At 44.8% G+C, this 14,070-nt stretch overlaps 2 protein-coding genes across 3 annotated transcripts; both read left to right on the top strand.

Moving 5' to 3' along the window:
• The first annotated feature begins 21 nt into the window (after positions 1-21).
• Positions 22-10,041, top strand: LOC124063387 (protein NLRC3-like). 2 transcript variants are annotated; one of them, XM_046397004.1, is made up of 4 exons: positions 22-1,997; positions 2,582-2,787; positions 3,521-5,309; positions 8,678-10,041. In XM_046397004.1, the coding sequence occupies exons 1-4, from the start codon at positions 1,867-1,869 to the stop codon at positions 8,682-8,684; spliced, it is 2,133 nt and encodes a 710-aa protein (XP_046252960.1). In that variant the 5' UTR covers positions 22-1,866; the 3' UTR covers positions 8,685-10,041. The 2 variants fall into 2 exon arrangements, with proteins under 2 accessions (XP_046252960.1, XP_046252961.1); XM_046397005.1 differs by lacking the exon at positions 8,678-10,041 and having other exon boundaries at positions 3,521-5,313.
• LOC124063388 (ribonuclease inhibitor-like) lies at positions 5,319-8,660 on the top strand. The gene is made up of 5 exons (XM_046397006.1): positions 5,319-6,102; positions 6,256-6,429; positions 6,607-6,780; positions 7,119-7,292; positions 7,603-8,660. Exons 1-5 carry the CDS (start codon positions 6,059-6,061, stop codon positions 7,826-7,828), a joined length of 792 nt encoding a protein of 263 aa, XP_046252962.1. The 5' UTR covers positions 5,319-6,058; the 3' UTR covers positions 7,829-8,660.
• Positions 10,042-14,070: the final 4,029 nt, after the last annotated feature.

Consider the following 14,070-nt stretch of genomic DNA (forward strand, 5'->3'; position numbering starts at 1 on the left):
AATTGGATTGTCCTGTCCTGTCTGACCTCAGATCAGCTGGCTGTGACTCCTGCAGGAGTTTCCTGTTGGAGCTCATTTTGACTGCAGCTGATGATTCATCTGCTGATTATTTTCTCCATGAATCCACTGATTGTTTGCTTTGTCAAACTGGTGAAACTGGTGAGAAATGTGGTCCCACTGAGCCAGAGGCCAAAGTGACTCCTTCACAGAGTTTGTTCAGTCCAACCAACAGTCCAAAGCTCAACATGATCACAAACACATTCAGAGGATTCAAACCATTCAGAGGAAACACTGAACACATCATCAATACAGATGATCAGCTATTGATTAGTGGGCTGATGGCTTCAGCTGTGCTGCTGTAAACTCTTCAATTTAGGACAAAAAAAGAAGTAGAAGAAGAAAACGATTCGAAGCTGTGATCTTTCTTTAGTTCAGTTTTACTTCCTGCTGCTTTGACGTGTCATCACAGATTTAATCTGATTCTAATCTGCGTGTTCGTCACGTTCAGCTGCTGGTCGCTTCTCGTCTTTCTTCTTTGAGCTCAGGTTGGAAACCAGCGAAGCTCCAACACTGAAACGGTCTCTGTCTCCCCCTGCTGGTTCCACCATCGAACTACAACCAACATTCATTTCAGTTCAAACTGAGCGATGGTGATGGAGGTGAAGCTCCACCTGAGTGTGAGTCTGCAAAAGAACATTTTGATTTGGCTGAAGTCAACTTTAAATCAACTTTAAATTATTTACATTTGGACCCAAACTCATTTAACTGAATCAGCTGAAGCCACGAGAGACTCTCATAAACACTTCCTGTTAAAACACTCACACACACACAATGATTTCCTGTCAGTGTTGAGGGGAGGAGCATCACTGATCATGTGACTCAGGCTCCTGAACAGGTAAGCAGCCCTGAAAGTGAAAGAGTTCAGTTGATTCAGACTCCATTTTGAGTTGATGCAGCTGAGAAGAAGAAGAAGGAAACTGCAGTCTGAGGCAGGTGAGTGTTAATACAACATTTAAATGATTCACCTGTCAAAGTCTCTGAGTGTCTTTTTGTCCCTCTGGACTGTAGAGCAAAGACATGTGAGGATGAAGTCAACAGTTTGAGTCGTCTGTGGACACAAAAGACGTGACAAAACAACAAAACACACACACAAGAAACCAGAAGGGACCGAGTGAAGCTTTTAGACTGAATACTGTGTGTGTGTGTGTGTGTGTGTGTGTGTGTGTGTGTGTGTGTGTGTGTGTGTGTGTGTGTGACTTTTGAACAAACTTGTTCCTCTTCATTCCTGTAACTGTTTGAGACAGTGTTTTATGAGTTAATGAAATGGTTTTAAAGAAGTTAATAAATAAGTATGAGTTCATAATGAGTTCATAAACAATTTAGAGCATTAAAATGTGAGAGTAAAGAGACAGAAAGAGTTCCAATGTGATTTTATTTTTAAATGTACAGACATGATTTGTTGTACGAGGAATTGTGGGTAGAAGGAGAGCGCGCGCTTTGAGAAAAGAGAGTCTGGATATGGCAGCGCATGGTCAGAAAACACAACAAAAGGACTACACTATGTTCTAGAGGCGCACACGGTAAATATACTTTTGTTTGCCTGTGTATTATTTTGGTTATTTCCACTTGGACTGTATTTTTGTTTGTTATTTTGAGCGGCATTAGCCTCATTTGGACTTTTATGTTTCAGTTTTCACGGTGTCTCAAGATTGTTTGTCGTCGGAGGAGAATGAGGAGGAAATAAAAAAGATGAATCTTGACATCAGTATGATTCGTGGCCTTTTTCAAGAACGAGTGTAGCTACAATTCCTGTGTTGTCAGCTCAGTGTTGATGTTTTTCCTCTCAGACTGACCTCAGATCAGAAGATGAGTGGTTTTGTGGAGGAAGAGGAGGACAGAGCCGAGTCTCCAGTGTCCAGCTGTCTCTCTATGAAGAGTGACAAGTCCAAAGAACGTCCTCCAGACCTCAGTGATGAACCTGGACCCTCAGACACAAAGTAAGAGTTTTTACTCTAAGCTGACCTGATGAAGATGATGCATTGAGGATGAAGACAAAATGTCCTTCATAATGCAGACCTGTTAGTTCAGATCCTGTTTCAGACTCAGCTGGATCTCAGTCTGGGTTTTACCAAACTCAGTCCAAAATCTGAAAGAATCTGCTTCACATGTGTTGTTATTTTCTCATGTTTGTCCTCAGATGTTTGGCTGGTTTGGCTTCTCCTCTGATCTGATTATGATGTGATGCTTCTTCACTCACTTCATATTTTATTGTGAAAAGCTTTTGTAGAAAATCTTTGCTCCTCGTGATTCTGTGTTGATGTTCAGGAGACGTGCTAACATTTAGAGTTTAAAACATTAAAAAACTGAACTAACATCATCGACAGAGTTGATGTTATGTAAGAGACGTCTCTGTGTTGTGTAGCAGAGAAACCTACTGAAGTTAGCATGCTAACAGCTAGCTCTGTAATACCACTTTGTACCTCTAGAGGCGCTCGTAGTTTCAGCTTCAGTTTAGCTAAATCTTATTATTTTTCAACAATAACCATCAGATCATTTTAGTTCTAACAACTTGTCTTCACAGACGTAAGAAGATGAGCTGTTTTCTGTGTCAGGACGTCCTGAAGGATCCAGTCTCTGCCAGCTGTGGACACTGGTTCTGCAGACAGTGTAGCAGCTCATACTGGGACCAGTCTGGGTCACCTGCAGACTCGTCCTGTCCTCAGTGTGGACACAGATCCAGGACAGGATGTGGACAGCAGACGGCCAGTCAGAGCAGCTCTGTCCAAAGTAAGACTGTCCATCTGCTCATGTATCACGTCTGAAAACACGGCTTGTTGTTTGACTGCATTTGTTGTGCAGCCATTTAAGATCTTTGTAGACATCAGGTCCGCCTTTTGCTCGACTTCCTGTCGCTCTGCTTGGCGGCTAAGGTTAGCACACTTGGCTCTGTGTTTGGTGTAAACTGTCTTCCTCACTGCCACTGTTAGAAGGAAGACAGACAGGTGTTGGACCAGTGCAGAGCAGCCTGTCTGCTGCACCGTCAGCTCGGGGAAAACCGCCGCCGTCCAACACGCCGAGTGATTTGTTTCAGTTGTTTAATGCTGCAGTGTTGGTCAGCAGGTCTCCTTTGTTGCTGCTCATCGCTGCTCAGTTAGTCTGTGAGTGATGGAGCACAAACTGCTCACGTTGGTCTCACAAAGTCCTCATTCAGTCACTGAATGGATGAAGCAGAAGAAAACTCCAGCGTGTGCACACTGTAGGCTGTCCAGGTGCTGCTGACTTCTTCCTGTTTCATCCTGTCAGCGTCGTGTTATTGACTAACGTTTAGAAACTCGACTGTTGAGTTTGTGAATCCCTCATGAATTGTTCAGCTGAACCTGAATTAGATTTTGGACATCCTGCTGCTAACAAAAGTCAGCTGGTCAGCTCCAGTTTTCAGCACATGTTGTGATGGTGACAACATCACAGCTTGTGATTCTGCTGGACTTCACACGTTTCTGTGTTTTCTCTTCTCCTTCAGCAGATCCTGGTCTGCGGGAGGTGACAGAAGAACATAAACTCAGTCTGAAGACGAGATGTGAGCGTGTGACTGAAGGAAGTGAAACAGGAAGTGGGACCCTCCTCAACAGGATCTACACTGAGCTCTACATCACAGAGGGTCAGAGTGAAGACGTTAATACCCAACATGAGGTCAGGCAGCTTGAGACGACTTCCAAGATGAAGACCCTCAATGAGACTCCGATCAGGTGCCAGGACATCTTTAAAGTCTTATCTGACCGGGAGACCATCCGAGTCGTTCTGACCAACGGCGTCGCTGGTGTTGGAAAAACCTTCTCAGTGCAGAAGTTCACTCTGGACTGGGCTGAGGGCCTGGAAAACCAGGATGTCAGTCTGGTGGTTCTGCTGTCGTTCAGGGAGCTGAACTTGATCAGAGATGAGCAGTACAGTCTTCTCACGCTGCTCCATGTTTTCCATCCAGCATTACAGAAGCTCACAGCAGAGCAGCTGGCTGTCTGTAAACTTCTGTTCATCTTTGATGGCCTGGATGAAAGCAGACTTTCACTGGATTTCAAGAACATTGAGGTTGTGTCTGATGTCGGACAGAAGTCATCAGTCAACGTGCTGCTGGCAAACCTCATCGAGGGGAATCTGCTTCCCTCGGCCCTCGTCTGGATGACGTCCAGACCCGCAGCGGCCAATCAGATCCCTCCTTCATGTGTTGACAGGGTGACAGAAGTACGAGGTTTCACTGATGAGCAGAAGGAGGAGTACTTCAGGAGGAGGTTCAGTGATGAAGATCTGTCCAGCAGAATCATCTCACACATCAAGACATCCAGGAGCCTCCACATCATGTGTCAAATCCCAGTCTTCTGCTGGATCACGGCTACAGTTCTGGAGGACATGTTGACTACAGACCAGAGAGGAGAGCTGCCCAAGACCCTGACTGACATGTACTCGCACTTCCTGCTGGTCCAGACAAAGAGGAAGAAGCAGAAGTATGATGAAGGACATGAGACGAGCCCACAGGAGCTGATGGAGGCTGACAGAGAGGTTCTTCTGAAGCTGGGGAGGCTGGCGTTTGAACATCTGGAGACAGGAAACATCATGTTCTACCAAGAAGACCTGGAGCGATGTGGTCTGGATGTCAAGGAGGCCTTGGTGTACTCAGGAGTTTGTACAGAGATCTTCAGAAGAGAGCGTGTGATCTTCCAGAAAACAGTCTACTGCTTTGTTCATCTGAGCATTCAGGAGTTTCTGGCTGCAGTCTACATGTTCCACTGCTACACCAACAGGAACACAAAGGTTCTGGAGGCTTTCCTGGGGAAAAAACATATTCGTTCAAACCTGGATGGCTTCCTGATGGAAGCAATGATGAAATCCATGAGGAGTAAAAATGGTCACTTGGACCTGTTTGTTCGCTTCCTTCATGGCCTTTCTCTGAGGTCCAATCAGAGACTTTTAGGAGGCCTGCTGGGTCAGACAGACAGCAGTCCAGAAGCCATCCAGAGAGCCATCACCAACCTGAAGAAGAAGAAGAACACAGATAACATCTCTCCTGACAGAAGCATCAACATCTTCCACTGTCTGATGGAGATGAACGACCACTCAGTGCATCAGGACATCCAAGAGTTTCTGAAGTCAAAGAACAAACTGAAGACGAAGCTCTCTCTGATCCACTGCTCAGCTCTGGCCTACATGCTGCAGATGTCAGAGGAGGTTCTGGATGAGTTGGACCTGAAGAAGTACAACACAACAAAGGAGGGACGACTGAGACTGATTCCAGCTGTGAGGAACTGCAGGAAGGCTGTGTGAGTCCAGATGTGATTAACATTATGAATCAGTGTAGATCAGTAGTTCAGTTCTTCAGATGTAAAAGATGTGTTTCCATTAGTTTGAAGTTGTGTCAGTGGTTCACTTATACAGCAGGGTCACCACTGGAACTATGGACAGCCGTTCACAAGAATTTGTTATGGTCACATGACTTATGATCAAAACATCAAGCAGCTGCAACATCACAACACATCACTTAGCAAGCCAGCTAACCGGACTCACTGGTCCAACAGGAAGAAGTCCGGCTCAGCGTCTGTCTGTGCAGCCTATCATTTCATCAAAATGTGCTCATACTGCAAACACACATGGGCTGTGACTAATCACTGGAAAACAGTCAGTCACAGACTGTGATTTCCCAAACTGAACAAACTGCTCACATATAAACACTAAACTGTCCTGCCAGCTCAGTCTGCTTGGAAGTTACCTGCTGAAAAGCAGAACTTCTTTAGTGTCTCAGCAGCACGGCTGATGGACGACACCAGAACGTCCAGGAACATCAAGGCTCAACTGAGTTTCTGTGGGATCCAAACATTTCAGGAAGTCCTCAGTTTTGTCCGCATGTCAAAATGAACTGAAAAACAACATGTTGACAGCAAACTGTCACAAGCTGTTTGCTCTCCAGCTGATCTCACACACACCTGAGTTAACAGGCCATCCAGCAGCAACCTGACAACATCAGCCATCAGATTTATTAGAGAAAGTTGATTTAACACAAACTAACTCATTTATGAGCAGACTGGAGAGTCCACACTGTAGACTGGAGACTCTGAGGTCAGACACCATTTTTGCTTCTGTGCTGACATTAGCTTGATTTTATCTGTCAGAAAATAAACATATTCAGTATTTATTTTTAACATTATAACATTTTATTGAAACTTGTTGATGTTTATCCTGACTTGAACTGGTCGTTTATTCTTTATTCAGACTGAGAGGCTGCAGTTTGTCAGAGATCAGCTGTGCTCCTCTGGTCTCAGCTCTGAAGTCCAACCCCTCCCATCTGAGACACCTGGACCTGAGCCACAACAACCTGCAGGACTCAGGAGTGATGCTGCTGTCTGCTGGACTGGAGAGTCCACACTGTAGACTGGAGACTCTGAGGTCAGACACCATTTTTGTTTCTGTGCTGACATCAGTTTGATTTTATCTGTCAGAAAATAAACATATTCAGTATTTATTTTTAACATTATAACATTATAACATTTTATTGAAATTTGTTGATGTTTATCCTGACTGAACTGCTTAATTGTAAAATTTCATGATTTGTTCTTTATTCAGACTGACTTCCTGCAGTCTGTCAGAGATCAGCTGTGCTTCTGTGGCCTCAGCTCTGAAGTCCAACCCCTCCCATCTGAGAGAGCTGGACCTGAGTGACAACAACCTGCAGGACTTAGGAGTGAAGCTGCTGTCTGCTGGACTGGAGAGTCCACACTGTAGACTGGAGACTCTGAGGTCAGACACCATTTTTGCTTCTGTGCTGACATTAATATGAAGTGAAAGTTGTGGTGACACTAAGCTGCAGACATCAGGCTGATATTCTACTGATCCACACTGAGTCTCTTCATGCTAAAGTCTGCTTTCTTCTTCTGTGAATGTTGTGCTGACATCTGGATGACGTCTGTAGAAGGCTGACATGATCCACAATAACACAGTGACAAAGTCACTCTGCTCATTTCAGGGAGAAGCTCATTGATGAGGACACAGTAATGTTGAGCTGCACATTTCAAACCTGAACACGTCTGACTGGATTACAAAACGATTTTTATCTTCATCACTTGTTATTTTTTCAGACTGAGAGGCTGCAGTCTGTCAGAGATCAGCTGTGCTCCTCTGGCCTCAGCTCTGAAGTCCAACCCCTCCCATCTGAGAGAGCTGGAGCTGAGTCACAATAACCTGCAGGACTCAGGAGTGAAGCTGCTGTCTGCTGGACTGGAGAGTCCACACTGTAGACTGGAGACTCTGGGGTCAGACACCATCTTTGCTTCTGTGCTGACATTAATATGAAGTGAAGGTTGTGGTGACACTAAGCTGCAGACATCAGGCTGATATTCTACTGATCCACACTGAGTCTCTTCATGCTAAAGTCTGCTTTCTTCTTCTGTGAATGTTGTGCTGACATCTGGATGACGTCTGTAGAAGGCTGACATGATCCACAATAACACAGTGAAGCTCATTGATGAGGACACAGTAATGTTGAGCTGCACATTTCAAACCTGAACACGTCTGACTGGATTACAAAACGATTTTTATCTTCATCATTTGTTATTTTTTCAGACTGAGCTGGTGCAGTCTGTCAGAGATCAGCTGTGCTCCTCTGGCCTCAGCCCTGAAGTCCAACCCCTCCCATCTGAGACTCCTGGACCTGAGCGGTAACAACCTGCAGGACTCAGGAGTGAAGCTGCTGCGTGAACTGGAGCAGAGTCCACACTGTAGACTGGAGACTCTGAGGTCAGTACAGGGTTGGAGTCGGTTCCTGCTGGTTTCAGCCATCTTGTACTAAACACATTTAGTATGACAGCAAAGATCTTGTGTTTCCTGATGACGGGCTTCAGGACTGGACAGACAGATAGACAACAGTCAGCCAATCAGATGAGCCACAAGCTTGTGTGATCATGTGACTGAGTTGATGTGAAGACGACTGTTGTTGTTGTGTTTGTCTGTACAGGAAGTAAAGCTGGACTACAGCTGACAGCAGTAGAAGACATACTGAGATGTCAGACTGTCCTCCCATCAGATCTGATCTCAGTGTTTGTTCAACAGTAAAGAATTGATCAGTTCATCTTTTGTCACAGTTCTGAGATCAGTCAGACTGAAGCCTGCAAATCCCTGGCTCTTATTTCAGAGAACCCTGGTTACCTTTAGTAACCATGTGGTCTGTTTGCAGAGCAGAACCTCTGCTGAAGTCCACCGATCACAGCTGATGATTTGCTGGACATGTAGGACCTTAAACATCATCAGTATGTCTGTCCATTTGTCTTTTGTTTTGTCCACATGTTTTATCACACATTCCATGTTTACGGTGTTGTCAGTTCAAAACTAGATGAAATAAAGTTTCTATGGTGATGATGCATTCAGGGACTCTCAGCAGTTTATTTCCACTGTGTCCTGCAGTAAAAGCTGCAGGGTCAACAGACTTGATGTCCAAAGTGTCTGTCAGGTGTGTGAGCTTCAGCTCAGTGTGTTCACTGCAGAAGCTGAAGGGAAGCTGCTCCACTTGTGGTGTGAACAGGACTGAAGTCCCTGCTGGTCTTCATACTGGATGTGTTGCATCACTGACTGACAGCTGATGGACGGAGTCTCTGTGGACACTGAATGATGACGTCTCTTGTCTCTCTTCTTGTCTCCTCAGCTGGTAGTGCTCTGTGTCAGAGTGTGAGTGAGCAGAAAGGTGGTGTTCAGCTGAGTCCTGATGATCCAGAGAGCTTGAAGCAGCAGCAGCTTATGGGTGGAGAGGAGAACTTCATCAGCACCGACTGACGGAGGAATCACAGCAAGTGGAGACGAATCTCAGAGCCCGTTCACACCTGCTGTTAACATCCATCCTGGGTGATCCGATCACAAGCAGATGACTCTGAGTCCGTTCACACCTGCCTAATGCATCCTAATGCGTCTCCACATGCGTCTCCAGTGACCAGTTGGGATCAGATTGCACTTCCTCACTCTGCCTGCAAACAAACGTCACTGGGACAAACAAGCTCAGTGTTTTTTACTAAATAATTTAACGCAGAATATTTACTGACTTTACAAGAAGACTCAAGTGATCGAGAATTTGTCATAGATCGCATTTAAGAAGTTTATAAAGTTTCTCCTTGCTCAGTAACTTCTTTAAGGGAGTCTGGGGTTTGTCTCCATGTCCTTCACTGTGGCAGCTTCTGTTGGTTGCTCTTCATGTTCACTTCAAGCTGACAGGTTGTCCTTCAGTTGGACTCGGGACACATTCATGTTCTCACTGCTGAAAGACTGTGGTCACATGTGGCCCAGACCTCCTCTGAATGTGGTCTGACTGATGGGATCTCAGTGTGTCCTCAATGAGTCTCGAGTGCGTTCACACCTTTACTCAGAGCTGTGCAGGTGTGATGGGATCACTCAAGGTGAGCAGCAGGTGTGAACTGCTCTGAGATCAGCTCCACTGTCAGACTCCTCCGCTCCTCCTGCTCCACACTCGGCCACCTCCTCCACCTGCAGCCTGGACTTGTCTTCTGTCAGATAGCATGAACCCAAAGTGCATCCACTCATCAGTCCTGTTCATGACAGCAGAACCCCGGACACTTTTAAAACACAGATTTCTGCTTTCTGTCGCAGCGCCACCCTGTGGAACGTCTGAGTGTTGCAGTTCATTTCCTCAAGTTGATATTGCATGTATGAAGTGAGCAGTCGCAGCGGGTTGTTTGTTCTAAACTATAAATGTTTTTACATTTTGTCTCTTGTGACGCTGTCCTCTGCTGACGTCTGCAGTGTGTATTCTGATCTGTCTGTGAATGTCTTTCCTGTCAACTGGCCGTGCAGACTAAGACTCAGATTTGTTGACTGTTTAAGTCACTGCTGTCCTCTTGTTACTGCCGGACAAGGAGAGAAAAAATCATATACAAAATAAAAGTGAAGCTCCAGTCACTGCAGGGCACATTTTGTTCCTGTCTATTTATCCATTCATGTTATGCTGTTATTTAATCTCACAAATGTTTGCTCTGCATTAAATTGTGTTTCAACTCTTGATTCTGTCACCTCTTTTACTTAATCATCTCAGTCCTGCTCAGTAGTTAAGCTTGTTTGGGGGGACAGATGCCTCTGATACCTCCCCCCCATCTCAAAGCACCAAAGACCACCTGGTTGAAATGTCGTGTCTGTATTAGTGGTGTCAGTTTTACTGGCCTCCAGTCCGTCTTCTTCTCCACTTGTGTCATCACTGGAGCTCAACAGAAACTTCCCTGTCACTGTGGCCATCCTCTTCATTACTTCACCACTGGAAGCACACAGCACCAGAGCTCCATCTTCATTAACAACATTCCTCCATATTCCTCCAACAGTCCTGCCTGTCCTGGCCGTGTCTTCCGTCCATGCTCCGGTCTCTCTGTGTCTGTATGCATCAGTTTTACAGAGCAGCAGTCTTCACCTGTGAGGTCGCAGCCCCTCGTTCCTCTGCCAGCATCGCATCCATGACACACCTGTTCTGCAGGACCACGAGTGAAGCGGCGGTTCTCGCGCTCCCCTTAGCTCCTGTTCTGTGTAGCTGATAAACCTGTTGATCGAACCACAAATCGTTCACCCAGCTGTCACTTCTTGCTTCATATTGTGGTTATAGTTTACCGAATTGGTATTGCTGCTGTGGCTTTTCCTGATAGTCCATCCACCTGCTGGAACCTGGTCTTCCTCCGGTCTCCCATATGGTGTTGTGGTTTTGAGCTTCTGTTTAGTTTGTTCCCTCTTTTATTATGTAGTTCTGTGTCCATGTGGATTATCCTCACATCTTCACAGACACCTTGCTGAACATTTGGGGTGAATCCCCTCAGAGGGCTGCGGGAGTCTCAAAGGACAGCCAGAAGTCAGGTGACCTTCGCTGTCTTCATCACATGACCTCAGGCTGCAGTTTGGCACTAAAAGTGTTTGGTTACAGTCAGGGAAAGAAATTGCGGTTTGCTTTTGACTTTTGCTTGCAATGTTTTGCTTGACAGTCTTAGTTTGTACTTGCAAAGCAGAAACCACAGAGTGCAGAGTATCACTGTGTTGTTCTTACAGAGAAACGTCTTTGAAACTTTTTCTACAATAACTGGTGTTGTTTCATAATTCGTGAAGTAATGCGTTCAAGCAGTTTCTCTCATGCTGGCTGTTGGGTTTTTTGCAGGAAGCAGGTTCCAGCTGAGATAAAAAGGTAAATATCCACATGTATCCTCGCCTCTTTTTGTCTTTTAAAAATCAATCAAACATGCAGTCAGTCTCTTTAACCTCTTAACCTTGCAGTATTCGTCAGGTATTTCTTTCCAGCATCACATACTGCACCTTTAAAGGTCGCTGAGTCGTGATGTTCAGTGAAGTGTGTCTGAGCCCATGCAGTCGTATCCTTTGTACAGTCGTGACTCAGTGCTGGTTTCTGTCCAGATCCTCTCAGTTCTATCGTGTCATGTTATGTCAACATATGATGACTCAGCTCCAACATCGCCTGCAGTCAGCAGTTATTTTACTGATGTGTGTGTGTGTGGTGTTTTCAATGTGATAAGCTGATCTCTCAGCACCCTCTGGTGGACAAACTCTGTAATGGAAACTCTGTGTTTTAAATGACTGTTCTGTAGCTTTGATAAATCAAGATGTGGGTTATATCATTTGGTTTATATTCATGGACTTCCTCATATTTTTTATTCACACTCACACTTATTTTTTACACGAGAAAAACTTGCTGCACGGGTGTTTACTGTCTCATGCTCGTCTGTAGCGCCCCCCTGAGGGTAAACACTCACAGTGCAGGTGGGAGGGCTCAAAGTTTTACATTCGGTGCTCATCACTTGTGGCCATTTCGACTCTCCAGTGTATTTGTTAGCATTTTGTCTCTGAAAATCTCACATGATTTAAACGTTGACTAACTGCAGGACTAAAACCAGTGACAGTATACGCAGTACACAGTGAGAATATTGTAGTTTGTATATAGTAGATAATTGTGCACTTTTCAAAACTGAAATTATTGTCTAAAAGAAAAGCAAATAAAATCATTTAAAAAATGAGTGGAGTCTGGTGCAGGTCCAGTACTTCATTCATTCATCACAAAGTTTTTCTGTCTCTTTTCCATTTTCTATCTTCACTCTCATTCATTTTGCTTTTGTATCCCTCTTTCAGCACATTTTTGCATCACCTCTCTTTCTGTTATCTTCTTCTTCTCTTTTATCTCCTTCCTCTTGAGCTTCCTGCTCGCTCGCAGCCACCAACTGCTCTTCCTCTTTTCTGTGACTCTCTCTCTCATTTGTTCCCATGTCTCATTATCACACTCGTGACAGTATAAACGCTCCCGAAGTCATTAGCAGATGAATTAAAGTGTTTCAGTAGTGAGTCTGCAGTGAATCGTTTTTCCATCGCAGCGCTGAATTACCATAGAAACTAATGAAACAACTTCGCAGGGAGCCGCTGAAGTCAACACACATCTCACTCTAATTCATTCAGTCGCTCTGCCTTTATTGTTCTTGAGGGAAATTTGGTTCTCAGACAGGCTTTAGAGATAAAGCACATCCTGAAAAGACACAACATACAGAACTTCATATAGACGGGGAGTCAGAACAGAAAGTAGTTCCAGAGACACAAGAGGCTGCATCGTTTCATGTGCACATGAAGCAGACTAACTGCAGTTTACTGAACAACTAGCAGCTTTTCAGTCTGTCCTCTAATGGAAGGACAGAGTTTTGGTTGTTTCAGTTACATCAATAAGACTGACCTCCAGCCCCTCTTCACTTAAGATCGTGATGTAGGAGGTTAACGCTCGCTCCGAAAGCCAAACTTCTTGTTATCAGATAAATACTGATTCCACAGCGTAATGCACATAGAAAAATGGTATCATCCATGTTTGTATTGTGCCCTGTAAGCCTCACTCTATCTGTGCTATTCTGTCTGCCACTGGGTAGGAAGAATAAAGGCTTGATTTATGGGAATTTGTTGTCCCTGGCTATCCTCAGCTGACGGAGCATCAGCTGGAGTGTCTGTAGAAACTCCACCCTGCAAAAGAAAAAGATCCTCAATGACAGAGGAGGCACAGGAGGAGAAGAGGCAAAGTGATAGAAACAGGAGGTAAAAGAGGAGTGAATAGATGGAGAGAACGTGGAAGTTGTGTCAAAGTCCGTTACCTCGTCAATGTGTTTCTTCTTACCACTGGGGGCCTGAGGGTTCAAAACCACACTGAGCTGATTTCTTTCTGTGAGATCAGTAGGTAACCAAACCTGCCTACTCCAAGTGCTTTACTTTCATCACAGTACTGACATCAGAGTTTTAGCTGAATTCTTGCAGTCGTTTCTTGATTTGGACAGCAGCCAGGCTGCTAAAGTTGCCATGTTGCCTACAGTACCACTAGCTAAGGTTAGCAGCCAGAGAACAATTAGCACTTTGCAAAAATATTTGTTAATGTTTCATGTCAGGCTGTAGCTTCATTCAGTGTCGGCAGAACCGGAAGAACAGGAAAACTTCACTGGTGAGTGTTCACGCTTGGTTTTCCCCATTGCTCGCTTTGTAGTTTGTAGCTTTGCCATGCTAGGTCAGTCTGTAGCTGGCAAAACAAAGCTAGCTCTTTAGCTACCATGAAAACAGCTACAATAACACTGGATAAATAGGACACACTTAGCGACAGACGTTCAGTGTGATTGAGTTTGATGTCCTGCCATCTTGTTGTTTTGTCTGTTTCATCCTTCATGTTGCTTTCTGTGTTGCTCTCCTTCTTACTGCAAACATGTCATCACCACAAACAAAATAACAATCAGAGGGTTTAAAACTCATGAACATTTTTAATGTATTATTTTTGTTTTATAACGTTGTGAAGAGAACAGGCAGCTCGGCACAAGAACAACATGCTGAGAACAGCAGCAAACAGGCCTGAACACTCAAATGGTTCCTCACAAGCTTTGAACAAAACCCTTAAAGTCCCCCACGGTGTGATTATCTGCTCGCCCATTTTTATTTCTATGGTGACTGCTAACAACGCTAGCAGGTTAGCTTTCCCGACTGTGTCCCAGTAGGACTGTGTTCTGCTGCTGCTCTTCTGACAGCTGGAGAGAAAAA

The sequence above is a fragment of the Scatophagus argus genome, chromosome 8 (genome assembly GCF_020382885.2).
Source record: "Scatophagus argus isolate fScaArg1 chromosome 8, fScaArg1.pri, whole genome shotgun sequence".
In the NCBI taxonomy this organism is placed as follows: Eukaryota; Metazoa; Chordata; class Actinopteri; family Scatophagidae; genus Scatophagus; species Scatophagus argus.

Excerpts from the sequence above, each read along its gene's own strand:
- LOC124063387 (XM_046397004.1), top strand. The coding sequence starts at position 1,867 with ATGAGTGGTTTTGTGGAGGAAGAGGAGGACAGAGCCGAGTCTCCAGTG. Across the intron at positions 1,998-2,581 it reads CCTGGACCCTCAGACACAAA|ACGTAAGAAGATGAGCTGTT; the intron begins GTAAGAGTTTTT and ends TTGTCTTCACAG. Across the intron at positions 2,788-3,520 it reads TCAGAGCAGCTCTGTCCAAA|CAGATCCTGGTCTGCGGGAG; the intron begins GTAAGACTGTCC and ends CTTCTCCTTCAG.
- LOC124063388 (XM_046397006.1), top strand. The coding sequence starts at position 6,059 with ATGAGCAGACTGGAGAGTCCACACTGTAGACTGGAGACTCTGAG. Across the intron at positions 6,103-6,255 it reads TGTAGACTGGAGACTCTGAG|ACTGAGAGGCTGCAGTTTGT; the intron begins GTCAGACACCAT and ends TTCTTTATTCAG. Across the intron at positions 7,293-7,602 it reads TGTAGACTGGAGACTCTGGG|ACTGAGCTGGTGCAGTCTGT; the intron begins GTCAGACACCAT and ends TTATTTTTTCAG.